The sequence below is a fragment of the Drosophila obscura genome, unplaced genomic scaffold (genome assembly GCF_018151105.1).
Source record: "Drosophila obscura isolate BZ-5 IFL unplaced genomic scaffold, ASM1815110v1 contig_187, whole genome shotgun sequence".
Classification (NCBI taxonomy): Eukaryota; Metazoa; Arthropoda; class Insecta; order Diptera; family Drosophilidae; genus Drosophila; species Drosophila obscura.
Genome location: NW_024542775.1, coordinates 45022 through 65836, shown reverse-complemented (window position 1 = coordinate 65836; position 20815 = coordinate 45022). Strand labels below are relative to the sequence as shown.

At 39.3% G+C, this 20815-nt stretch overlaps 1 protein-coding gene across 12 annotated transcripts in view; it reads left to right on the top strand.

The window, feature by feature from the left end:
• Positions 1-20815, top strand: part of LOC111070766 (calcium-dependent secretion activator) — a 70055-nt gene that overhangs the window by 29017 nt on the left and 20223 nt on the right. For 9 of the 12 annotated variants that reach the window (XM_041593367.1, XM_041593366.1, XM_041593371.1 and 6 more), the window contains 10 exons: positions 1563-1793; positions 1854-1998; positions 2060-2166; positions 2227-2402; positions 2466-2672; positions 3835-3971; positions 4043-4230; positions 4283-4572; positions 4635-4747; positions 20580-20792. In XM_041593367.1, the coding sequence (XP_041449301.1) occupies positions 1563-1793; positions 1854-1998; positions 2060-2166; positions 2227-2402; positions 2466-2672; positions 3835-3971; positions 4043-4230; positions 4283-4572; positions 4635-4747; positions 20580-20792 (1807 nt within the window). The remainder of the gene's footprint in view (positions 1-1562; positions 1794-1853; positions 1999-2059; positions 2167-2226; positions 2403-2465; positions 2673-3834; positions 3972-4042; positions 4231-4282; positions 4573-4634; positions 4748-20579; positions 20793-20815) is intronic. The other 3 variants (XM_041593372.1, XM_041593377.1, XM_041593375.1) reach the window with 1 other exon arrangement.

Here is a 20815-nt window from a genome sequence, read left to right as displayed (position 1 = left end):
ACTTCAGCCAGAGACACGCTGGTCATTCTCTTTCTCGCTCGCACACTCTGCCGCGTTCAGTGCGCGAGCGACCCCTAGCGGAGGAGATGTAGAAACGAAATGGTACATGTAGAATCTACATGTTAGATGCAGAATATACATAGTAGATGTAGATAAAATATGTAGCAAAAAAAATGTTTTTTTTTAAATTTAAAATTCTAAAAAATCATTTGATCAAAAATGTAAATACTGACTGAGTACGGGTATAAGTAGAGTCGCGTCCTCAGAAGCGACTCACACGTTCCTTCTCGTTTTTTCTATGGCAGAACTTTTTTTTGAAGAATTTTTGAAAACTGGTATTTTTTTAAAGATTTTTTCAGAGGTAGCGCTACTATTTTCAAATAACTCTAGTATTTTACGTCTGATTGTAAAGAACTTTGCTATTTTGAAAAGATAATTAAAACAGCTAGAAGTTTAGCCCAAACACTTTGTGATTTTAGCTTACCGTCTGGGAGATGCAAATGCAAAATGATTTTTGTGCGGTATTTTTAATATTCGGAGGGTTGATCAACCTATATTAGATCCGCCGACGCCGAATTAATTTTTCGACTTTTTAAAGTCAAAATTTCGTAAAAAATACCGCACAAAAATGATAATTTTTACATTTGAAAGCTTCATATATCCCAGACGGTAAGCTAAAACCGCAAAGTGCTTGGGTTTAATTTTTAGCTGCACTAGCTTTTTAGAATCGAAAATTTTTTTCAGATACTTATTTTATGTGAAAACGAGAAGGAACGTGAGTACTCAGTCAGTATATACATTTTTGAGCTTATGTTCTACTACTATGTATATTCTACATCTAACATGTAGATCATACATGTACCATTTAGATTCTACATCTCCTCCGCTAGAGGCACTTGTGTACATAACGAAGCAGAGAGTGCGAGCGAGAAAGTATGTATGAGTATGAGTATGAGTAGCGGGTCTCTTGCTGCAGGAGGCGGGGGAAATTTTGAAATACTGTTGTAGTAGTGTATTATCACATGAATCTGGAAACAAAATTTTGTTGCTCTAGCTCTTATAATCTCTGAGATCTAGGCGCTCATCAAGACGGACAGAAGTCTACTCGACTATTGATACTGATCAAGAATATATATACTTTATGGGGTCGGAAACGTTTCCGTTCTGCGTTACACACATCCACCTTTACCACAAATCTAATATAACCAACAACACTTTTTGAGTACGACCAATAAACCGTCTAAAATTACTGATTTAATTGATAAACCAGCCACCCTTTTTAACCCCTTATTTTGTACTGAATTCATATATCAGCTTAAAACGTGTTCGCTTAAAACGACGTATTATAGGAAGGAATCGTTTTAACCGAGGGCTTGGTGTACCTTGTAGTAGTTTTGCGAGCTCTTCAAAATCCTTACATAAAATCAAACCAAAAAAATAGTTTTTAATAGGTGAACAACTACTTTAAAGAAAATCCAATTCTTAATGTCATGCTTAGATATTTCGCAAAGAATTTTTTTGTTTTAAATATGTATTTTTCCATAATTTATAAAAAAAAAAAGGAAACTTATATTGCGCTCCCATGGCTCCCTATCTAAACTGGAGGGCGACTCAGAGGATGGTTCTACTCAATTAACAAAGTTGGACGTTGTACTTACATTTCAACTAGAAGTCATTGTAATGGAAGTTAAGGGTCTTAAATCGCTAGCTCCCAATCGTATTGTTTATTGCACGATGGAAGTTGAAAATGGCGAAAAGCTTCAAACGGATCAAGCAGAAGCATCAAAACCAATGTGAGAAAATGGCAACTATGCGATCTGATGTGAATTGATCTAATACATTTTTGCAAATAGGTGGGACACTCAAGGCGATTTTACTACTACACATCCATTACCTGTTGTAAAGGTGAAGCTTTATACAGAAAACCCTGGAATGCTGGCGTTGGAGGATAAAGAACTAGGAAAAGTAACCCTGAAACCTACACCACTTTCATCCAAAGTAAGCATTGCATAAACATAAACAATTATCGTAAATAAAACTTTTTTTTGTTTGGTACAAGTCACCAGAATGGCACCGTATGATTATACCGAAGAACTTGCCAGATCAAGATATACGTATTAAAATAGCATGCAGACTCGATAAACCATTAAATATGAAACATTGTGGGTATGTAAGATATTATTGTAATGACATATATTTCGATTTGAAATACATTTTTACACTCAGGCATCTTTATGCAATTGGAAAATCTGTTTGGAAAAAGTGGAAGCGGCGCTATTTTGTGTTAGTTCAAGTTTCCCAGTATACATTTGCAATGTGCAGTTACAAAGAAAAAAAATCGGAGCCGTCTGAGATGATGCAGCTTGATGGATATACGGTAGATTACATCGAGGCAGCTAGCGGTATATTTAAACTAAAATCCAAGAATGTACAAGAAAATAAAACTTTCCCCTATTTTTATATAGCAAATCTTATGTTCGGCATCGATTTAAATGGTGGTCGTTATTTCTTTAACGCTGTTCGCGAGGGTGATAGTATCTCATTTGCCTGCGATGATGAGAACGAGTGTAGCCTGTGGGTCATGGCAATGTACAGAGCCACAGGGCAATCCCATAAACCTACGCCACCCATTACTCAGGATAAAAATTCAGCCATGTCAAAAATACAAGGTGGTATGTATTACAACTATTTAAAGCACGTTCAAATCGTTTATAGATTCTGACTCAGTACGGGTATAAAAGTAGATTCGAGTCCATAGAAGCGACTTAAAAATTCCTTCTCGCTTTGATTACCATCAACAGAAAATTTTCTTCGTCCTGCATTTTGTAAGCTATCCTGCACTTATGGAAAAAATTTTGTCTTTGTCGTAAAAAGCCGTTTGTCTATTTAAATAAGTTTAACGAGTCTAAAATTTAAAGTTACCGAAAAGGAGCTTCAAAAGTTTGACCTTAAAAATAATTGTTTTCTAAATATATGTATATGGCTATGGCAATGATATAGCAAAAACTAGAATGGAATTTTGTTTCTAATTGATTAAGTGATAGCAAAAATTTAAATTAATCGACAAAAATAACATTTGAGAAAACCACCGACTAGAGATGCAAAGGTATCGGATCTTTCTCGCCAAATTTATCTTCTTTTTCCACCAACACCAACATCTTTATATTTTTGTATAAAACTGATGGTCGTGTAAAGTCCAATTTAACATTAGCTCTGGCGTTCATAGAAATGCATCCAGCTGGATCATTGATCGTTCGTTTTGCCAACTTCTACTTTTTGTTTTTTGAATGTCTTTATGTTATACTGTTGCTGAAACCACTCAAATATTTGTTTCGGTTTTTCAGCCCATTTTTGAACGGATATCAATATCGGATGTGGATTAGGGCCAACACCTTTTAATACATACCTTGATCTCTTGTACCTTTTTTTCTTCCAGTTTTTGGCAAATCATTTAAAGAACATGTGTCTCCAAAATTAAATATAATATTTAGGGCACTATTAACACTAATTTTTTTAGCGTTTAGCTAATTGTCTGTACGACACACCTTTCTCTTTGCCGTACAGAAGTTGTGTACTTTTTTGGGAACTTGTTCTTCAATTCGAGACATTGAAACTAAACAGTGCTAGTAAATAGTAATAGTAAAAAGAGAACATGCAAGCAACGCAGAATTTTACAAGCTTTCTAACGGTGTATAATCAAAAGTTTGCAGTGCGATGCTGTCGATTGTGCAGTTTATTTTCGGCACATTCCTTACATGTTGCCGAGTACCTACAAAAACAGAAAGAAATAACGTCAAATCTTAATTTATTCCTTTTTTTTCTTCTTACATTTAGATGCAGATAAAGCACGAAAACATGGCATGGAGGATTATATAAGTGCTGATCCTTGTACCTATGACCATGCTACGCTTTTTAAAACTTTACAAAACTTAACACTTGAGTACCGTCTTAACGATCCGTATGCATCTCTGGTAAGTAGATTAACTATATATTTATTTTATTTATGAAATATTTTAATAAAAATATGCAATTATCTGTGCAGGGATGGTTTAGTCCTGGTCAAGTTTTTGTTTTAGATGAATATTGCGCTCGCTATGGTGTAAGGGGATGCTATAGACACTTATGTTATCTTTCTGACCTATTGGATCGTGCTGAAAAACAGCATATGATTGATCCGACGCTAATTCATTATTCATTTGCATTCTGCGCTAGTCATGTCCACGGCAATAGGTAAGATTGCGTTGTTGGTTGTAATTTAATACAATTTCAAACATTTTTATAGACCTGATGGAGTGGGAAGCATTACTCATGAAGAGAAAGAGAAGTTTTCCGAGATCAAAGAACGCCTGCGTCAGTTACTCGAATTTCAAATAACCAATTTTAGATATTGCTTTCCTTTTGGTCGTCCCGAAGGTGCATTAAAAGCTACCTTATCTTTGTTAGAGAGAGTACTGATGAAAGATATAGTCACTCCTGTTCCACCTGAAGAAGTTCGACATATGATTAAAAAAAGCTTAGAAACAGCTGCCCTTGTTAATTACACACGACTCTCCAATAAAGCAAAAATTGAAGGTGTTTATATGCATATAAATGAATGTATGCATGAAATTTTATATAAAATATTCCGCCTTTAGATGACTTGCGAGGAGAAATTATTGTACCGCCACCAAAAAAACTAGAGGACTTAATACACCTAGCCGAACTTTGCGTTGATTTGCTACAACAAAACGAAGAACACTATGGAGAAGTAAGTTGTCTTTTTTGTCAAGTCAAATATATCGCTTGACTTTGTTTCACTACTGTCTTCAGTTTATTATCCAATGATAAGTATAAAAATGCATCCACATCTATATGTTTAGATAAATACACGCATACATAAATACTTTTAAGTGTAAAATTTATACTTGATGAATCACTAGCGAGAGATTCATTGAATTTTTTTGTTTAACGCCTGTTTCAGTCTAAAAGTTGCTGAATTTTAAAAACTGGTTCGAATTTTCTTAATAAATATGAAAAAAAATGGTAAACAATTATCAGACAGGCTCCGGTTTTCACTTCCGCAAAAAATTCCGATTTACTTTTCAAAACGGAAAGTTAGTCGCTCCGGCAATCGTAAAACGCAAATTTTTTCCATTTTCAAAACGGCTACAAATTCCTCGCCGAACTGAAAAGTAAACGGCTTTTAATACAAGAAAACGAGTCATATTTAAAAAAGCATTGATATGAATTTGACACCATTACCAGGGCGATTGAGCCTGTGCCTTTATTATGAAAAATTATTATTTAAACCAAACTCAAAACAGGATCTGAAAAAATTGGGCATTGCAACAACAAATAGTGTATTCATCCAAATAGCTGTGGCAGCCCGATTTGGTTATCAATTAATCTCTGTTAAACATAACAGAGGACTTTTTGTATGAGCTGGCACTAACACGTGGGTATAACAGCAGACAATTTTTCGCTTAACAGTACAGTAGGAAATAAACCTTACTTTTGCGAATATCAGAGCGCCTTGCAATGAAAAGTATGACTTTTGGCTAAAAACGCAGAAGTAAGTGAAAGCCGGAGCCTGCCTGTATATGTATGTTTCATGCCTGTTTCCGGTTTCACGTATGTCGATTCGAATAAGTTTTTGTATGTTAGGACGCACAATGACAAAAGTTATATAAATGGTAAAAAACCAAACCAACCAGAACTGTACAGAAAACGTACAGCTAAGTTATACAAAAATTTAATTAATATAATTAAATACTACGATGATATAGTGGTTCTGCAGTAGGGGGTTAGAGTACAAATACTCTAGGCGGTATTTTGGTGCAACGCTACAAATGAAGGGATTTATAGTTTCTGGATTAGTAGGAAAATCGAAATAACGACCAGGTTTTTTTTAAATCTCAACACTACACCAAAATCATTCGATTATTATATTTGGATAGTAAGTTTATATTAATAAGTTAAAAATGTATATACTTATTTTTAGTCGTTTTTTGCCGCTGGGGATTTCTACTTCAGAGGGAGGGGTCATAGTGGCTATGCAGAAATATTAAAACGAGCGGAAAATGAAAGAAAATAATTTTTTTCAAAAGCCTGATACGAGGGACAACATAGTATTTTTGGAAAATTTTCACAAAAAATATTAAAAAGGGGAAGTACCGTACCGACTATTAAAAGCTTCAGTTTAAAGTTTGGTGCTTTTACCTTGCGCAGTTGTTTTTGGGTCGATTTGATAAAAAAAAGCTCTAAATTGATTTGCAAACTTGGACACAATTGTTCATCGTTATGTGATTCAATACTTTCATTTGAAAGGTCTTAGTCCATCCAAAATTAAAGCTGAGCTGGATTCTACCTTATTGCCTTTTCCCGCATAGCACATCTATGGGGGGAAACGTTGTGAATTTTTGACAAATGTGAAACTCCGATTCCCACTGGCACCATCTATGAAAAACAGCTGATGCACAGAATTTGGTAAAGCGGAAAACTTGTTTACTTTTCTTGCAATGGTTGTGAATGTGATTCAGCATCAAAATATTGTACATATTCATAATCATGTACATGGATGAAATATTAGAATGGATATCTGTTTTAAAAACAATGAAGCGTGGTCATTTGTGACTGCTTCTACTAAATCCAATGAATGCTTAAAATACAAATATATTGGCTATGTTTTTCATAGAAGCTGTTATGGAAATTTTGGGGAGAAAGTTGTACTTGAAAAAAACTAGACGTTTTTAAACGTTTTGTATGATCCCATAGCATTGTATACTTTGTGGCCTTTTTCTGAGTACAGAACAGTCGGAAGACTGTCAGCCAACAGCGTGTGGAAGCCTGTTAGTCATTGCTTACATTTTCGCAGCTGAATGTGTAGGTATTTCATAAAGCGCTGTACATCGCATATTGACCGGAAAATTTGTAATGAAAAAGTTATGAAAAAAAAGCAGTCAAATAGTTAGTTTCTCAGGGTGATTATAGGCAAACGAAGGCCGAGGTGGGTTTTTCAGACCATAAAGTCATGGTGAACGTTTATTTGGAATGCTCGCATTGACTTGACATTGACTTCAGAAAGGGTAAAACATGCAATGGCGAATATTTAAAAAAAGAAACGACAGCATTTGGCCAAGAAAAAAAATGTTTTCCACCAAAAGGGTGCAGCTTCCATTAAAAAAATCTATGAATAAGGCTACGAATTGCTCCATCACCTACCTTGTTGTATGGATTTAGTCCCTATTAACTGACCATTTGGCCTATTGGGGATCACAAAAGTAATAGTTTTGAAAAAGGATACAAAAATGGGAACAATTCTGGAAAAAGCATATAGAAATAAAAGAGTCCTAGTGTTTGAGCTATTAAGCGTTTTTAATAGCTATTTTAATTAACTTTAAGAACAGAGCCGAGAAATTTATCATATCAATTTATTAGTATTTAGTAGCGGCAGTACGCGTATTTAATATGGTTGCTAAAGGTATATAGACCGACGGTTCTGAAGATCAATAATTGACTCGCAGGGCAAAATGGGCCGACTGCCCGTGCCCTATGCATAACGAGAGCGTGAGAGCATTATGGCATAGTTCGAATCGACTTCTGAGCCGAGTAGAGCAATAGAGCTGCTTAAACGCAGCAGGTGCAGCAGCAACACGAAGGCAGCGGGAGACAGCTGCCAGAACAGCCGCTGCCGGGCGTAGGCATATGCGTTATGATGCATGACCCGACATACTCCCCCCGTTGAAAGCTTGACTTTCAACAGCATCTTTAAGGGAAAGCTTGTTAACGGCTCGCTTGGGGATTCCAGATGCAGTCTTCAGAGCAGCGACTCGGGCGACGCCATCTCTTCCGGGTAATAGTTCGACCACCCTAGCTAGTGGCCACTTCATGGGAGGCAGATTCTCATCCTTAACAAGGAGCACATCTGCGACTGCCAAACTAGGCTTCGGCGTGCGCCACTTTGAGCGCTGTTGCAGTGATGTGATGTATTCTTCCTTCCATCGGGACCAGAAGATCTGCTGCAAATATGAAACGCACTGCCATTCGTTCAGGCGATCGAATTCAAGAAATGAGCTGGAGTTAAAACGTCCAGATCGGCAGGATTCTCTGAAATGGATACTAAGAGTCTTGAATTAATAACTGCCGTGATGTGGCATAACAGCGTAGGCAGTTCCTCAAATCCAAGCACCGAGGTGCCTATAGCACGATAGAAGTGATACTTGGCCGTCTTCACTGCAGCTTCCCACAGGCCTCCAAAGTGCGGGGAGCGTGGCGGTATGAAGTGCCTCAACCAAACAAAATTCCAGGACCGCCTTCTGATGGTCGTCGCTGAGAAATAGGCGCTTTAGATCCAAAAGCTCATTCCTGGCGCCGACAAAATTGGTTGCGTTATCTGCCCAAATTTGTCGCGGCCTTCGTCTTGTGCATATGAACCGCTTTAGGCCGTGCAGAAAGGAGACTGTAGACGAATCCTTGATCAGCTCCAAATGAACAGCCTTAGTCGCAAAGCAAATGAAGACGCAGACGTAGCATTTGATTGGAGCCTTGTTGCGTGCCTCTGGCTTGTAGAAAAAAGGGCCACAAAAGTCGACGCCTGTGATCTCAAAGGCATGAGAACCGTCTAGCCGCTCCTTCGGAAGATCCGCCATGATGTGCTCCAATACTCTAGGCTTCGTTCGAAAGCATCTTACGCACTTGTTTACTGCCTTGGTTACCGTTTCCTCCCCCCAATAGGCCAATATTGGCCTATGACTGCTGGGCAGGATGATGCGATGACGGCCATCAAAATCCAACGACGAGTTCTTCAGCCGGCCATCAACTCTTAGAAGTTCGAAATGATCAATGAAAGGATTCAACGATACGAGGGAACTAGAAGATCCCCCCTTAGCACACAGTATCTTCATGTTCGCATACTTGAACTCAGATACGATTTCTACGTAGGGCGATTTTACCAGGAGAACCTTCCGACGAAGCTCCAGGGTTGGCTTAACAGGTAGTACAGTGGGTGGCCAGTCATCAGGATCCGCAAAGAAAGGAAGGTCCATGAGCCCAAAGAGGTGACTCGCTCAACTGTACTGGAAGAGAGAATGTCGGCCGGGTTCAATGCTGTGGGAAATGCTGTGCCATTCCATTTGAGCAGTAAGTTCCTGTATCGTTGCCACTCTATTTGCGACAAATACGTTGAATCTGGACGGTTCGTCCCGAATCCAAGAGAGCGCAACAGACGAATCACACCAACAGTAACACTTCCCTTTGAATACCTTCATTCCTTCATTCAGATATGAGTCTAGCTAGCAACTCCGCTCCACAAAGCTCCACCTTTGGTACAGTAAGTGTTTTCAATCGAGCCACACGAGATTTTGCACAGAGTAAGTGGCTGCTGAACCGCTGACCCTTAGACACAACATAAATGCAGGCACCATAAGCCTCAATGCTGGCGTCGCAAAATCCGTGAATTTCTAGCTCAAAATTCGGAATAAGCACGAACCACGAACTTCAAATAAGTTTCCCTGTCCTCCTCAGGAACCCCATCGAGGACAGCAGGGACGTTAGAACACCATTTCCTCAGCCGGAATTTGCCTATAGTCAAAATTCCTGCAGTTTGCTCACGAATGCGGATAGCCTCCTCCTGAGAGCTGGCTCCAGATATCAGGTCATCAACGTAGAAGTCACGGCGAAGAATCTCAGCCCCAATAGGAAACGCTGTCTGTTCCTCCATTGCCAGCTGATGCATCGCACGCACAGATAAATACGAGGCAGGCTTCGTCCCATAAGTAACGGTGTCCAGCTTGAACACACGCAACTCCTCTTGTATGGAATTCCTCCATAGAATACACTGCAAGTTACTGTCCTCAGGTGAGACCCTTACACATCGGTACATCTTGCAAATATCTCCCGTAATCGCAACTGCATGTGACCGAAATCGAGTAAGAATATGGAAAAGCTTCGGTTGGGTTACAGGACCGGCCATTAAAACGACATTTAGGGAATAACGAGATGAAGTTTTTTTTTCATATTGTCTGGACGTTGATATGCAATGACTGCACCATCAAGTGGCCCATGCGACACCAAGCCGAAGCCTGTTACGCACGGAACCCTGGCAGAAACGCAGCCCTCCTCCCGCCCAACCGACCGAGGGGCGCTGCCGCATGACGCGTGTTACCGAACCGATCGCGAGCATGCAGGAAAGATAGGTGTTAGACTAAAATTCGAGGAAAATTACAGCTAAACACAACTCAAAGAGCTAAACATGCAAAGATAGCTAAAAAATATAACTAATTACGGGAAAGGTATGTTAGTATTAGTGATTTAAGAAGAGGAACGGAATTAGTAGTTGATATTATGTGGTAGAGGGAATTGAAGTCCGAGCAAAGTACCCTAAATGGTTCGTGCAAGGAATAATTCGATCTACAAAGCGGAAGGAACAAAGGAATGAAGTTTCTAGTAGATCTAATAGGAATCGTAAAGTTTATGCGGCTCAACAAGTCAGGGCTATCTACGTCACCCTTGATCAGGTTGTGCATAAAAATCACACCAAGCCTTTTTCTACGACTAACTAAGGAAGGTTTATTAAAAGCAATCTACGAGGATAAGATGACAGCCTCACACCTGCAGCCCAGTTAAGACCACGCAGAGCAAAAAGTAAAAAGTTTTTCTGGACTGATTCTATACGGTCCTGGTGTACTTTGTACTGGGGGCACCATACACAAGAGCCGTACTCTAAAATCGGACGAACAAGCGAGATGTAGAGAGTCTTCGTTATATAGGGGTCGTCAAATTCCTTTGACCACCTCTTTATAAATCCAAGCACACCCATGGCCTTATTTACCATGGTAGAATTGTGTTCAGAAAACTTCAACTTTGGGTCTAATTTAACACCAAGATCATCAACCAAGGTAATTCTCTCAAGAGAACCACCGCAGAGGCTATAAGGAGCCAAAAGGGGGCTGGAGCGATGAAATATCATTACTTTGCATTTCGAGGCATTTAGGTGTAACATATTTGCACAACACCATGATTGAAAGTTATTGAGATTGGATTGCAAGCGAGAGTGAAATGAAATGGTCTTATACTGGACACAAAGTTTAACATCATCCGCATACATGAGTACTCGAGAGTTTGTTAATACTGAAGGCAGATCATTAATAAAGAGTGTGAATAGTAATGGGCCTAGATGGCTGCCCTGTGGTACTCCAGAAGTAACCTTAACAGGTGAAGAGAAGGAGTTTTTGAAGGACTCTTTGAGACCTAGAGACCTAGCTCGAAATCCATCTCAAAAGATTAGGCGGAAACCCTAAAAGATCAAGTTTTTGTGCTAAAAGGGAATGGTTTACAGAATCGAATGCTTTACTAATATCAGTGTAAATGACATCCGTCTGCAAGTTACCTTGAAAGCCTTTAATGATAAAAGAGGTAAACGATAATAAATTTGTGGTTGTTGATCGTCGCCTTATAAATCCGTGCTGGGACGGAGATATAAGTGATTTGCAGAGATGCTGCAAGTGCGGAGTTAAAATTTTTCAAACATTTTAGGAATAGCGGATAACTTAGATATACCTCTATAATTATTTGCATCAGACTTGCTACCTTTCTTATGGAGCGGAATAATAAAAGATTCCTTCCAGATGTCTTGGCATGAAGAGTTAATGGATAGGGTGAATAGTTTAAGTTTAGTTTCCACACAGAGCGTCGGCACAGTACCTAAGTACACAGCCGGGAACTCCGTCGGGACCTGGTGAAAACACCGGCTTAACTAGTCGAAGATCATGAAGCAGTGAGCTTTCATTTAACAAGGGGCTGAAGATGCCATTCGACCTTGGTAAACTGTATGGATACGGCTGACCAGAGTAGCTTTCATGAGAATAGGTTGTTTGGAAAAATTTGGCAAAAAGATCGGCAATTGCCTGACATTGTTTGCTGACATATTGAGAAAAGATAACGAGGATGGATGTGCGGACGTTCTACGCTTACTATTTACGAAGCTGTAAAACTGTTTAGGGTCCTGTGAAAATCGTATCCTGCATCGAGATATGTAGTTTTTATAGCATTGAGCGTTAAGAACAGAGAAATTTGACCGAGCTATTACATAGTGAGAAAGAGAAGAGGGAGAACCAACTTCTCGAAATTTTTTATAAAGTCTTGATTTTAAATTTTTTCGACTGGATAACTCTTTGGTAAACCAAGGAGGCTTTCCAGATCTAACCGGACAAGAAAGTGGGACACAAGAATCAAAAAATGTGTCAAGTACATTGTAAAAAATTTTTGTGCCTTTCATAACGTCTGTGCACAAGTACAGAGCGGACCAATCAAAATCCCTAATATGGTTATTAAGCTTCGTAAACTCGGCTTTACGAAAGCAGCGGACACGTTCAGATAGCCTACCCATTCGATCCAATACAGTAGGGCCAATATCGACTGACACTTCGAATGTAGGATGGTAGGAGTCTTCAGGTATACTGAGCGGAAGGGCTCGACACAAGGAATTTTTCACATGGTTGACTTGAGACAGGGATAGGTCTAGCAAGTCGTCGATAAAGTCATGTCGTGACATGGGCACAAGGTTATTAGACTCGTTTACCGAAGACCAAACAGTACCTGGCAAATTAAAATCACCAAGAACTATCATATGGTCTTTATCTGATAGCGAGGAAGAAACAGTTTTTAAAGCGGACAGGTGATGCTCGTATATTAAGATATCCGAGGAAGGTGGAATATACGAGCAAGTAATGAAAATGGGAAAGCCTGGGATATGGGATAGCCTTAAACTCTTTAACCACCAAATGCTCTGGCCAAAACTTGGCGGAACAAATGGTTTCAAATTAAGTTGGGGAGACGCTTATCTTGAAGGAAGATATCTCCCTGGCGTAAGAAAAGTTAAATTTTTCCACCTTTAAGCCGACGGCTTTTATTTTGCTTTGTATAAAAGCGGTCACATCATTGGATGTGAGGTCAGGGGCTAGCCGCGAGACAAAAACTTGTCGCTTTGGTGGGACTCCTCCAGTGGTCTTAGCACCACAGGCCTAGTACCTGTGATGGCAGTATCCGGTGGTCCTGGACATCTATTAGCTGGTGGGAGCAAAACTGAGGGGATAGTTAAGGGGTTGGGTGCGGACTCGATGGACACGGACTCTACAGACATTTCTAACTGCATACTCTCCGAAGTGACGCTCGCGAATCTGCATCACCAGCAGCGATCGTTGCCCTTGGAGTAGCAAACGTAATCAACTGCTGCACTAAGGGAGTGGTAGGAGTAAGTTTTTCAGATGCCGGCGGACATGAGGCAGTCGGCACTTGCAAGTCCCGCGGAGTAGACTTCTTGCGCCTCGGAGACTCAGCCAGCAGCTGTAAACTGCTGAATTGAGTGTTCATGGCCAAGAGCCGATCATATTGCTGTTTAAAGCCTACGATCAGCTCTTTGAAGCCACTCCGCGTCTGCCTCATGAACGAACGCATGTCGTTTTCCACAGCACGGCATTCCTCACAACTATAATGTAGGCCGTTGTTTTGGGAAATGGCGTCTCCTACACGGCCCGAGATCCCTACACATTTTGCGTGCACTACGCTTTCGCAAAGCCAGCAGGGGATATTGGGCTGGTCATGGGTGATCTGCTTCTTGCAGGTTTTTTTGGCACAGACGACAGAAAATTCCATATTTATGTCTTTTATTTTTTTTTACTTTGGGAAAAAAAAGTTCAAAACAAATAGCAATCAGACCACTGTGCAGAGCAAATGCTTAGGCAATGCTTAAAGCGAAATCGGTAAAAGATGAGAGAGGAGAGTGGTTGCAGCAACAGCTTATAAGTGAGAGCGTTACTGCACAAAAAGTTACAAGAGCGAGAGCGAAAGAACAGTTATTGAGAGTTAGGTGATAGAGAGAGTGATAGATGGCAATAACTTCGACAAAGAGCGGCTAAATGTAATGAGAGGGCGTACTTACGAAAAGCAACAACACAAACACACGACTAACCGACGCAAAATTTATTAAATAAGTTGTGTTTTTACACAATTATCAGGCATGCACCCGCGGTAAAAGTATGAATTTAATGTAAGTTAGTTAGAGAGTTAAATTATAGATAAATTCCTGTGCGTAAAACTGATTCTCCCAGGCTTTTCCATTTTCATTACTTGCTCGTATATTCCACCTTCCTCGGATATCTTAATATACGAGCATCACCTGACCGCTTTAAAAACTGTTTCTTCCTCGCTATCAGATAAAGACCATATGATAGTTCTTGGTGATTTTAATTTGCCAGGTGCTGTTTGGTCTTCGGTAAACGAGTCTAATAACCTTGTGCCCATGTCACGACATGACTTTATCGACGGCTTGCTAGACCTATCCCTGTCTCAAGTCAACCATGTGAAAAATTCCTTGGGTCGATTGCTTGATCTGTGCTTTGTCTCGGATCCGACCATAGCGTTGTTAACCCGAGCCCTTCCGCTCAGTATACCTGAAGACTCCTACCATCCTACATTCGAAGTGTCAGTCGATATTGGCCCTACTGTATTGGATCGAATGAGTAGGCTATCCGAACGTGTCCGCTGCTTTCGTAAAGCCGAGTTTACGAAGCTTAATAACCTTATTAGGGATTTTGATTGGTCCGCTCTGTACTTGTGCACTGACGTTATGAAAGGCACACACATTTTTTACAATGTACTTGACACATTTTTTGATTCTTGTGTCCCACTTTCTTGTCCGGTTAGATCTGGAAAACCTCCTTGGTTTACCAAGGAGTTATCCAGTCTAAAAAATTTAAAATCAAGACTTTATAAAAAATTTCGAGAAGTTGGTTCTCCCTCTTCTCTTTCTCACTATGTAATAGCTCGGTCAAATTTCTCCGTTCTTAACGCTCAATGCTATAAGAACTACCTATCTCGATGCAGGATACGATTTTCACAGGACCCTAAACAGTTTTACAGCTTCGTAAATAGTAAGCGTAGAACGTCCGTACATCCATCCTCGTTATCTTTTCTCAATATGTCAGCAAACAATGATCAGGCAATTGCCGATCTTTTTGCCAAATTTTTCCAAACAACCTATTCTCATGAAAGCTACTCTGGTCAGCCGTATCCATACAGTTTACCAAGGTCGAATGGCATCTTCAGCCCCTTGTTAAATGAAAGCTCACTGCTTCATGATCTTCGACTAGTTAAGCCGGTGTTTTCACCAGGTCCCGACGGAGTTCCCGGCTGTGTACTCAGGTACTGTTCCGACGCTCTGTGTGGACCCTTGCTTAAACTATTCACCCTATCTATTAACTCTTCATGCTTCCCCCCCATCTGGAAGGAATCTTTTATTATTCCGCTCCATAAGAAAGGTAGCAAGTCTGATGCAAATAATTATAGGGGTATATCTAAGTTATCCGCTATTCCTAAAATGTTTGAAAAAATTTTAACTCCGCACTTGCAACATCTCTGCAAATCACTTATATCTCCGTCCCAGCACGGATTTATAAGGCGACGATCAACAACCACAAATTTATTAGAGTTTACCTCTTTTATCATTAAAGGCTTTCAAGGTAACTTGCAGACGGATGTCATTTACACTGATTTTAGTAAAGCATTTGATTCTGTAAACCATTCCCTTTTAGCACAAAAACTTGACCTTTTAGGGTTTCCGCCTAATCTCTTGAGATGGATTTCTAGCTACCTTTGTTCTAGGTCTCAAAGAGTCCTCTTCAAAAACTCCTTCTCTTCACCTGTTAAGGTTACTTCTGGAGTACCACAGGGCAGCCATCTAGGCCCCCTACTATTCACACTCTTTATTAATGATCTGCCTTCAGTATTAACAAACTCTCGAGTACTCATGTATGCGGATGATGTTAAACTTTGTGTCCAGTATAAGGACATTTCATTTCACTCTCGCTTGCAATCCGATCTCAATAACTTTCAGTCATGGTGTTGTGCAAATATGTTACACCTAAATGCCTCGAAATGCAAAGTAATGACATTTCATCGCTCCAGCCCCCTATTGGCTCCTTATAGCCTCTGCGGTGGTTCTCTTGAGAGAATTACCTTGGTTGATGATCTTGGTGTTAAATTAGACCCAAAGTTGAAGTTTTCTGAACACATTTCTACCATGGTAAATAAGGCCATGGGTGTGCTTGGGTTTATAAAGAGGTGGTCAAAGGAATTTGACGACCCCTATATAACAAAGACTCTCTATATCTCGCTTGTTCGTCCGATTTTAGAATACGGCTCTTGTGTATGGTGCCCCCAGTACAAAGTACACCAGGACCGTATAGAATCAGTCCAGAAAAACTTTTTACTTTTTGCTCTGCGTGGCCTTAACTGGGATGCAGGTGTGAGACTGCCATCTTATCCTCGTAGATTGCTTTTAATAAACCTTCCAACCTTAGTTAGTCGTAGAAAAATGCTTGGTGTGATTTTTATGCACAACCTGATCAAGGGTGATGTAGATAGCCCTGACTTGTTGAGCCGCATAAACTTTACGATTCCTATTAGATCTACTAGAAACTTCATTCCTCTTTTCCTTCCGCTTTGTAGATCGAATTATTCCTTGCACGAACCATTTAGGGTACTTTGCTCGGACTTCAATTCCCTTTACCACATAATATCAACTACTAATTCCCTTCCTCTTCTTAAATCACTAATACTAACATACCTTTCCCGTAATTAGTTATATTTTTTAGCTATCTTTGCATGCTTAGCTCTTTGAGTTGTGTTTAGCTCTAATTTTCCTCGAATTTTAGTCTAACACCTATCTTTCCTGCATGCTCGCGATCGGTTCGGTAACACGCGTCGCGCGTCATGCGGCAGCGCCCCTCGGTCGGTTGGGCGGGAGGAGGGCTGCGTTTCTGCCTGGGTTCCGCGCGTAACAGGCTTCGGCTTGGTGTCGCATGGGCCACTTGATGGTGCAGTCATTGCATATCAACGTCCAGACAAAAAAAAAAAAAAAAAAAAAAAACACCGGCTGTTTAAGTTAAACAAAAGGAAAATGCGGAGCGCAAAACAAAAACACGTCTGGTCACTACGAAAGAGAACGAACGAAAAAAAAACGAGAAGGAACGTGTGAGTCGCTTCTGGGGACACGACTCTACTTATACCCGTACTCAGTCAGTATATACATTTTTGAGCATGATTTTTTAGAATTTTAGAATTAAAAAAAAAATTTTACATTTTACATTTTTTTGCTACATTTGTTATCTACATCTCATCTACAATGTCTATTCTACATCTAACATGTAGATTGTACAAGTACCATTTAGATTCTACATCTCCTCCGCTAGGGGTTGCTCGCGCACTGAACGCGGCAGAGTGTGCGAGCGAGAAGGAAAATGAGTTGCGTTGTCGTTGGAAAGAGGGGGCAGGGGATGCAACTGAAAATTAATTTCTTCATTCTGGGTATAATTATGATCCGATCTGATTCAGATTCGGCAATCTGGTAGATATGGGCATTCTCTACGATACTGCGTTTTTTGTTTTATCGTATCTTTAAAACTGTGCCTGCCACAGATTTTCGTCCTTTGTGTGGGCGGAAGGGGGCGGGGCGAAATTTTGAAATACACTTGGAGCAGTGTGATATCACATGAGTCTGGAAACTCAAATTTGGTGTCTCTAGCTCTTGTAGTCTCTGAGATCCAGGCGATCATCAAGACGGACGGACGGACAGACGGACGGACAGACAGATATGGCTATATCGACTCGGCTATTGATGCTGATCAAGAATATATGTACTTTATGGGGTCGGAAACGTTTCCTTCTCTGCGTTACACACATCCACTTTTACCACAAGTCTAATATACCCCTTAACTCTTTTTTGAGTACGGGTATAAAAAACCAGCAAAAAATAAGTTTTAAGGATAGAGATTAAATCAACTTGATATTATGCATATAAGGATATTAAATACACATGCATTCACGCGAATATCCATGAGCTCGCAATGTTACTAGGGTGGATTAACAAGTCCGAGACCTTTTGAATTTCCCGCTGCTTAATTGATATGGCAATCATTTTTCTGTCAAAAGGTTTTTCGCCGTTTCGTAAACGTGGATAAAGCGTGGATCCATCACAGCACACCAGAGACCAAAACAGTAAAAACATTAGGTTCCTCAGGATGATTCTAGGCAAGAGAAGGCCAAATTGGGGTTTTTTAGGCAATAGAGTCTTGGCGAATGTTTTTGGAATACTAGCGGTATTAACTTCATTCAGAAAGGGTAAAACAGACAATGGCGAATATTATGCCAACTTATTGGATCGATTTAATGAGGATTTAAAAAAAAAACATATGCAGTTTCCTTTACGAAAATCCATGAATTAGGCACCCACTTTATTCTCTGGATTTAGTCCTTAGTGACTATTTCTTGTTTCCAAACCTGAAAAAATGGCTCGGCGGAATGAGATATGAATCCAAGGAGTCCCAAAAAACCCTATTTTGAGGAACTCGACAAATTCTTTTTTAGAATTCTCATTCTCATTAAATCGATCCAATAAGTTGGCATAATATTCGCCATTGTCTGTTTTACTCTTTCTGAATGTACTTAATACCGCAAGTATTACCGTTAGTTTTGCTTTAGAAAATGAGTTCGAACTGCTAAGATCGAATCACTAACTATATAATACGGCCTATATCGGATCGGGTAAAACCCAGTATTTGTGGGAAAAGCTTTTTATACCCGTACTCAAAAAAGAGTTAAGGGGTATATTAGATTTGTGGTAAAAGTGGATGTGTGTAACGCAGAGAAGGAAACGTTTCCGACCCCATAAAGTATATATATTCTTGATCAGCATCAATAGCCGAGTCGATAGAGCCATGTCTGTCTGACCGTCTGTCCGTCTGTCCGTCTTGTTTGACGCCTGGATCTCAGAGACTATAAGAGCTAGGGCAACCAAATTTGTTTACCAGACTCATGTGATATCACACTGCTACAAGTGTATTTCAAAATTTCGCCCCGCCCCCTTCCGCCCCCACAAAGGACGAAAATCTGTGGCAGCCACAATTTTAAAGATACGATAAAACTGAAAGCGCAGTATCGTAGAAAATAACCATATCTACCAGATTGCCGAATCTGAATCAGATCGGATCATAATTATAGCCAGAATGAAGAAATGAATTCTCTGTTGGTTCCCTCTCCTTCTCCAGCGCTGCTGACGCTACTGATTCTCTTTCTCGCTCGCACACTCTGCCGCGTTCAGTGCGCGAGCAACCCCTAGCGGAGGAGATGTAGAATCTAAATGGAACACGTACAATCTACATGTTAGATGTAGAATAGACATTGTATATGTAGATGTAGATAGCAGATGTAGCAAAAAAATGTAAAATGTAAAATTTTTTTTTTTTTCCAAAATTCTACAAAATCATAAGCTGTATATACTGACTGAGTACGGGTATAAGTAGAGTCGTGTCCCCAGAAACGACTCACACGTTCCTTCTCGTTTATGTCTTAAAATATTTAAATAATAGCTTCGGTTGGAAGAGGTCCAGTTTTCGCTTCGAATCACACTGCTTTGAATAAGTAATGGTCAGTGTCCACTGTCGAATTTGTTCGTCGAATCTGCTGTGTTCAAAGAATTCGAGTTTTGATAGACAGAAAGAAAAATGTGTATTCTGAAAAGCAACTTCTTCGAACCAATTCTTCTGTTGCTACCCACTTTAAAACAAACTTATGCTTCTCAGCCGTCGGGTACTTTCCTTATTAGTGAGCTCCTGAACTTTAATTATCTAATTTTAAAAAATAATTCGGATTTTAAAAAACGGGAGTAGTTGTCAAATACAAAAGGAAGCTATATTTAAATGTGAAATCTGGAACTGGGCTGTACATACATGCACTCAAATTAAAAAGCGCGAATCCCCATTCCTAATCTGGTGGGCCTGTTAACTTGTATATATATCTGCAATTAATTAAAATTTTTTTTTAAATATATATTTTAAATTAATGGATGTATATTATCACTTAACACTACTCTAAAATCTTGGTTTGTATACTTTAAACATGTGTGTATCACGTGTATTTTACGATTGCTATTTGTCTTAATAATGTGTGTAATAATAATGTGTATGTATGTATGTTTTATTTTCTGTATATAAATATGCCGAATACTAATGAATGATTAATAGATATATATACCAATATTGTCTTATATTTCTAATAGTCTTTTATTTTGTATGTAAGTGGCATTTGCTGTAACAGATTTCATCTCTATTCGCATACCTGAAAAAAACTATCAAATATTTTTTGGAGCAATATACATATACATACATAAAAAAAAATTTAAATATAAACTATGTTTAACTTACAGATGCTAACTAAATATTTAAACTATTAACAAAAATTAAAATAACTAGACTATTCTTTACGATGTACAAGATTTTTCAATTTCCACAAAAAATGATAGCAGCTCACGCCATTTTATCATGTCTAAGGGGTCACTTTTATGCCAGTTTTCTTCGGTAAATCAATCGTTAATTTTATTTGTTTTTCTAAATGATAAACAAAAGACCTCATCCTGATTTTACATAGAACAATGTATAACAATATTTGTATACATATGTATTTATATGTTATATAAATAAAACTTTGTGAAAGGATTGCCTTTTTATTATACATACAACTATTTAACACCATATGCCCGATCTATTTAGCTGCGCAGACACGATAAAGTGGAAAAAATTAGAACGCGTAAGGAAGATGGTGATGTTTCAGGAGAACACGATATCAGCGAGCTTGGTTGCGCCGTCAGTCATGGAATCATTGGCACAACTGAACAGGCTATAGCAGCAGGAACTTCTTCTGATGGATCATCATTTCGTTACTGTATGCCAACACACGCGGTCTACACATCGCCAGTACCAACGGCACGTACAAACCAGTTAAAAAT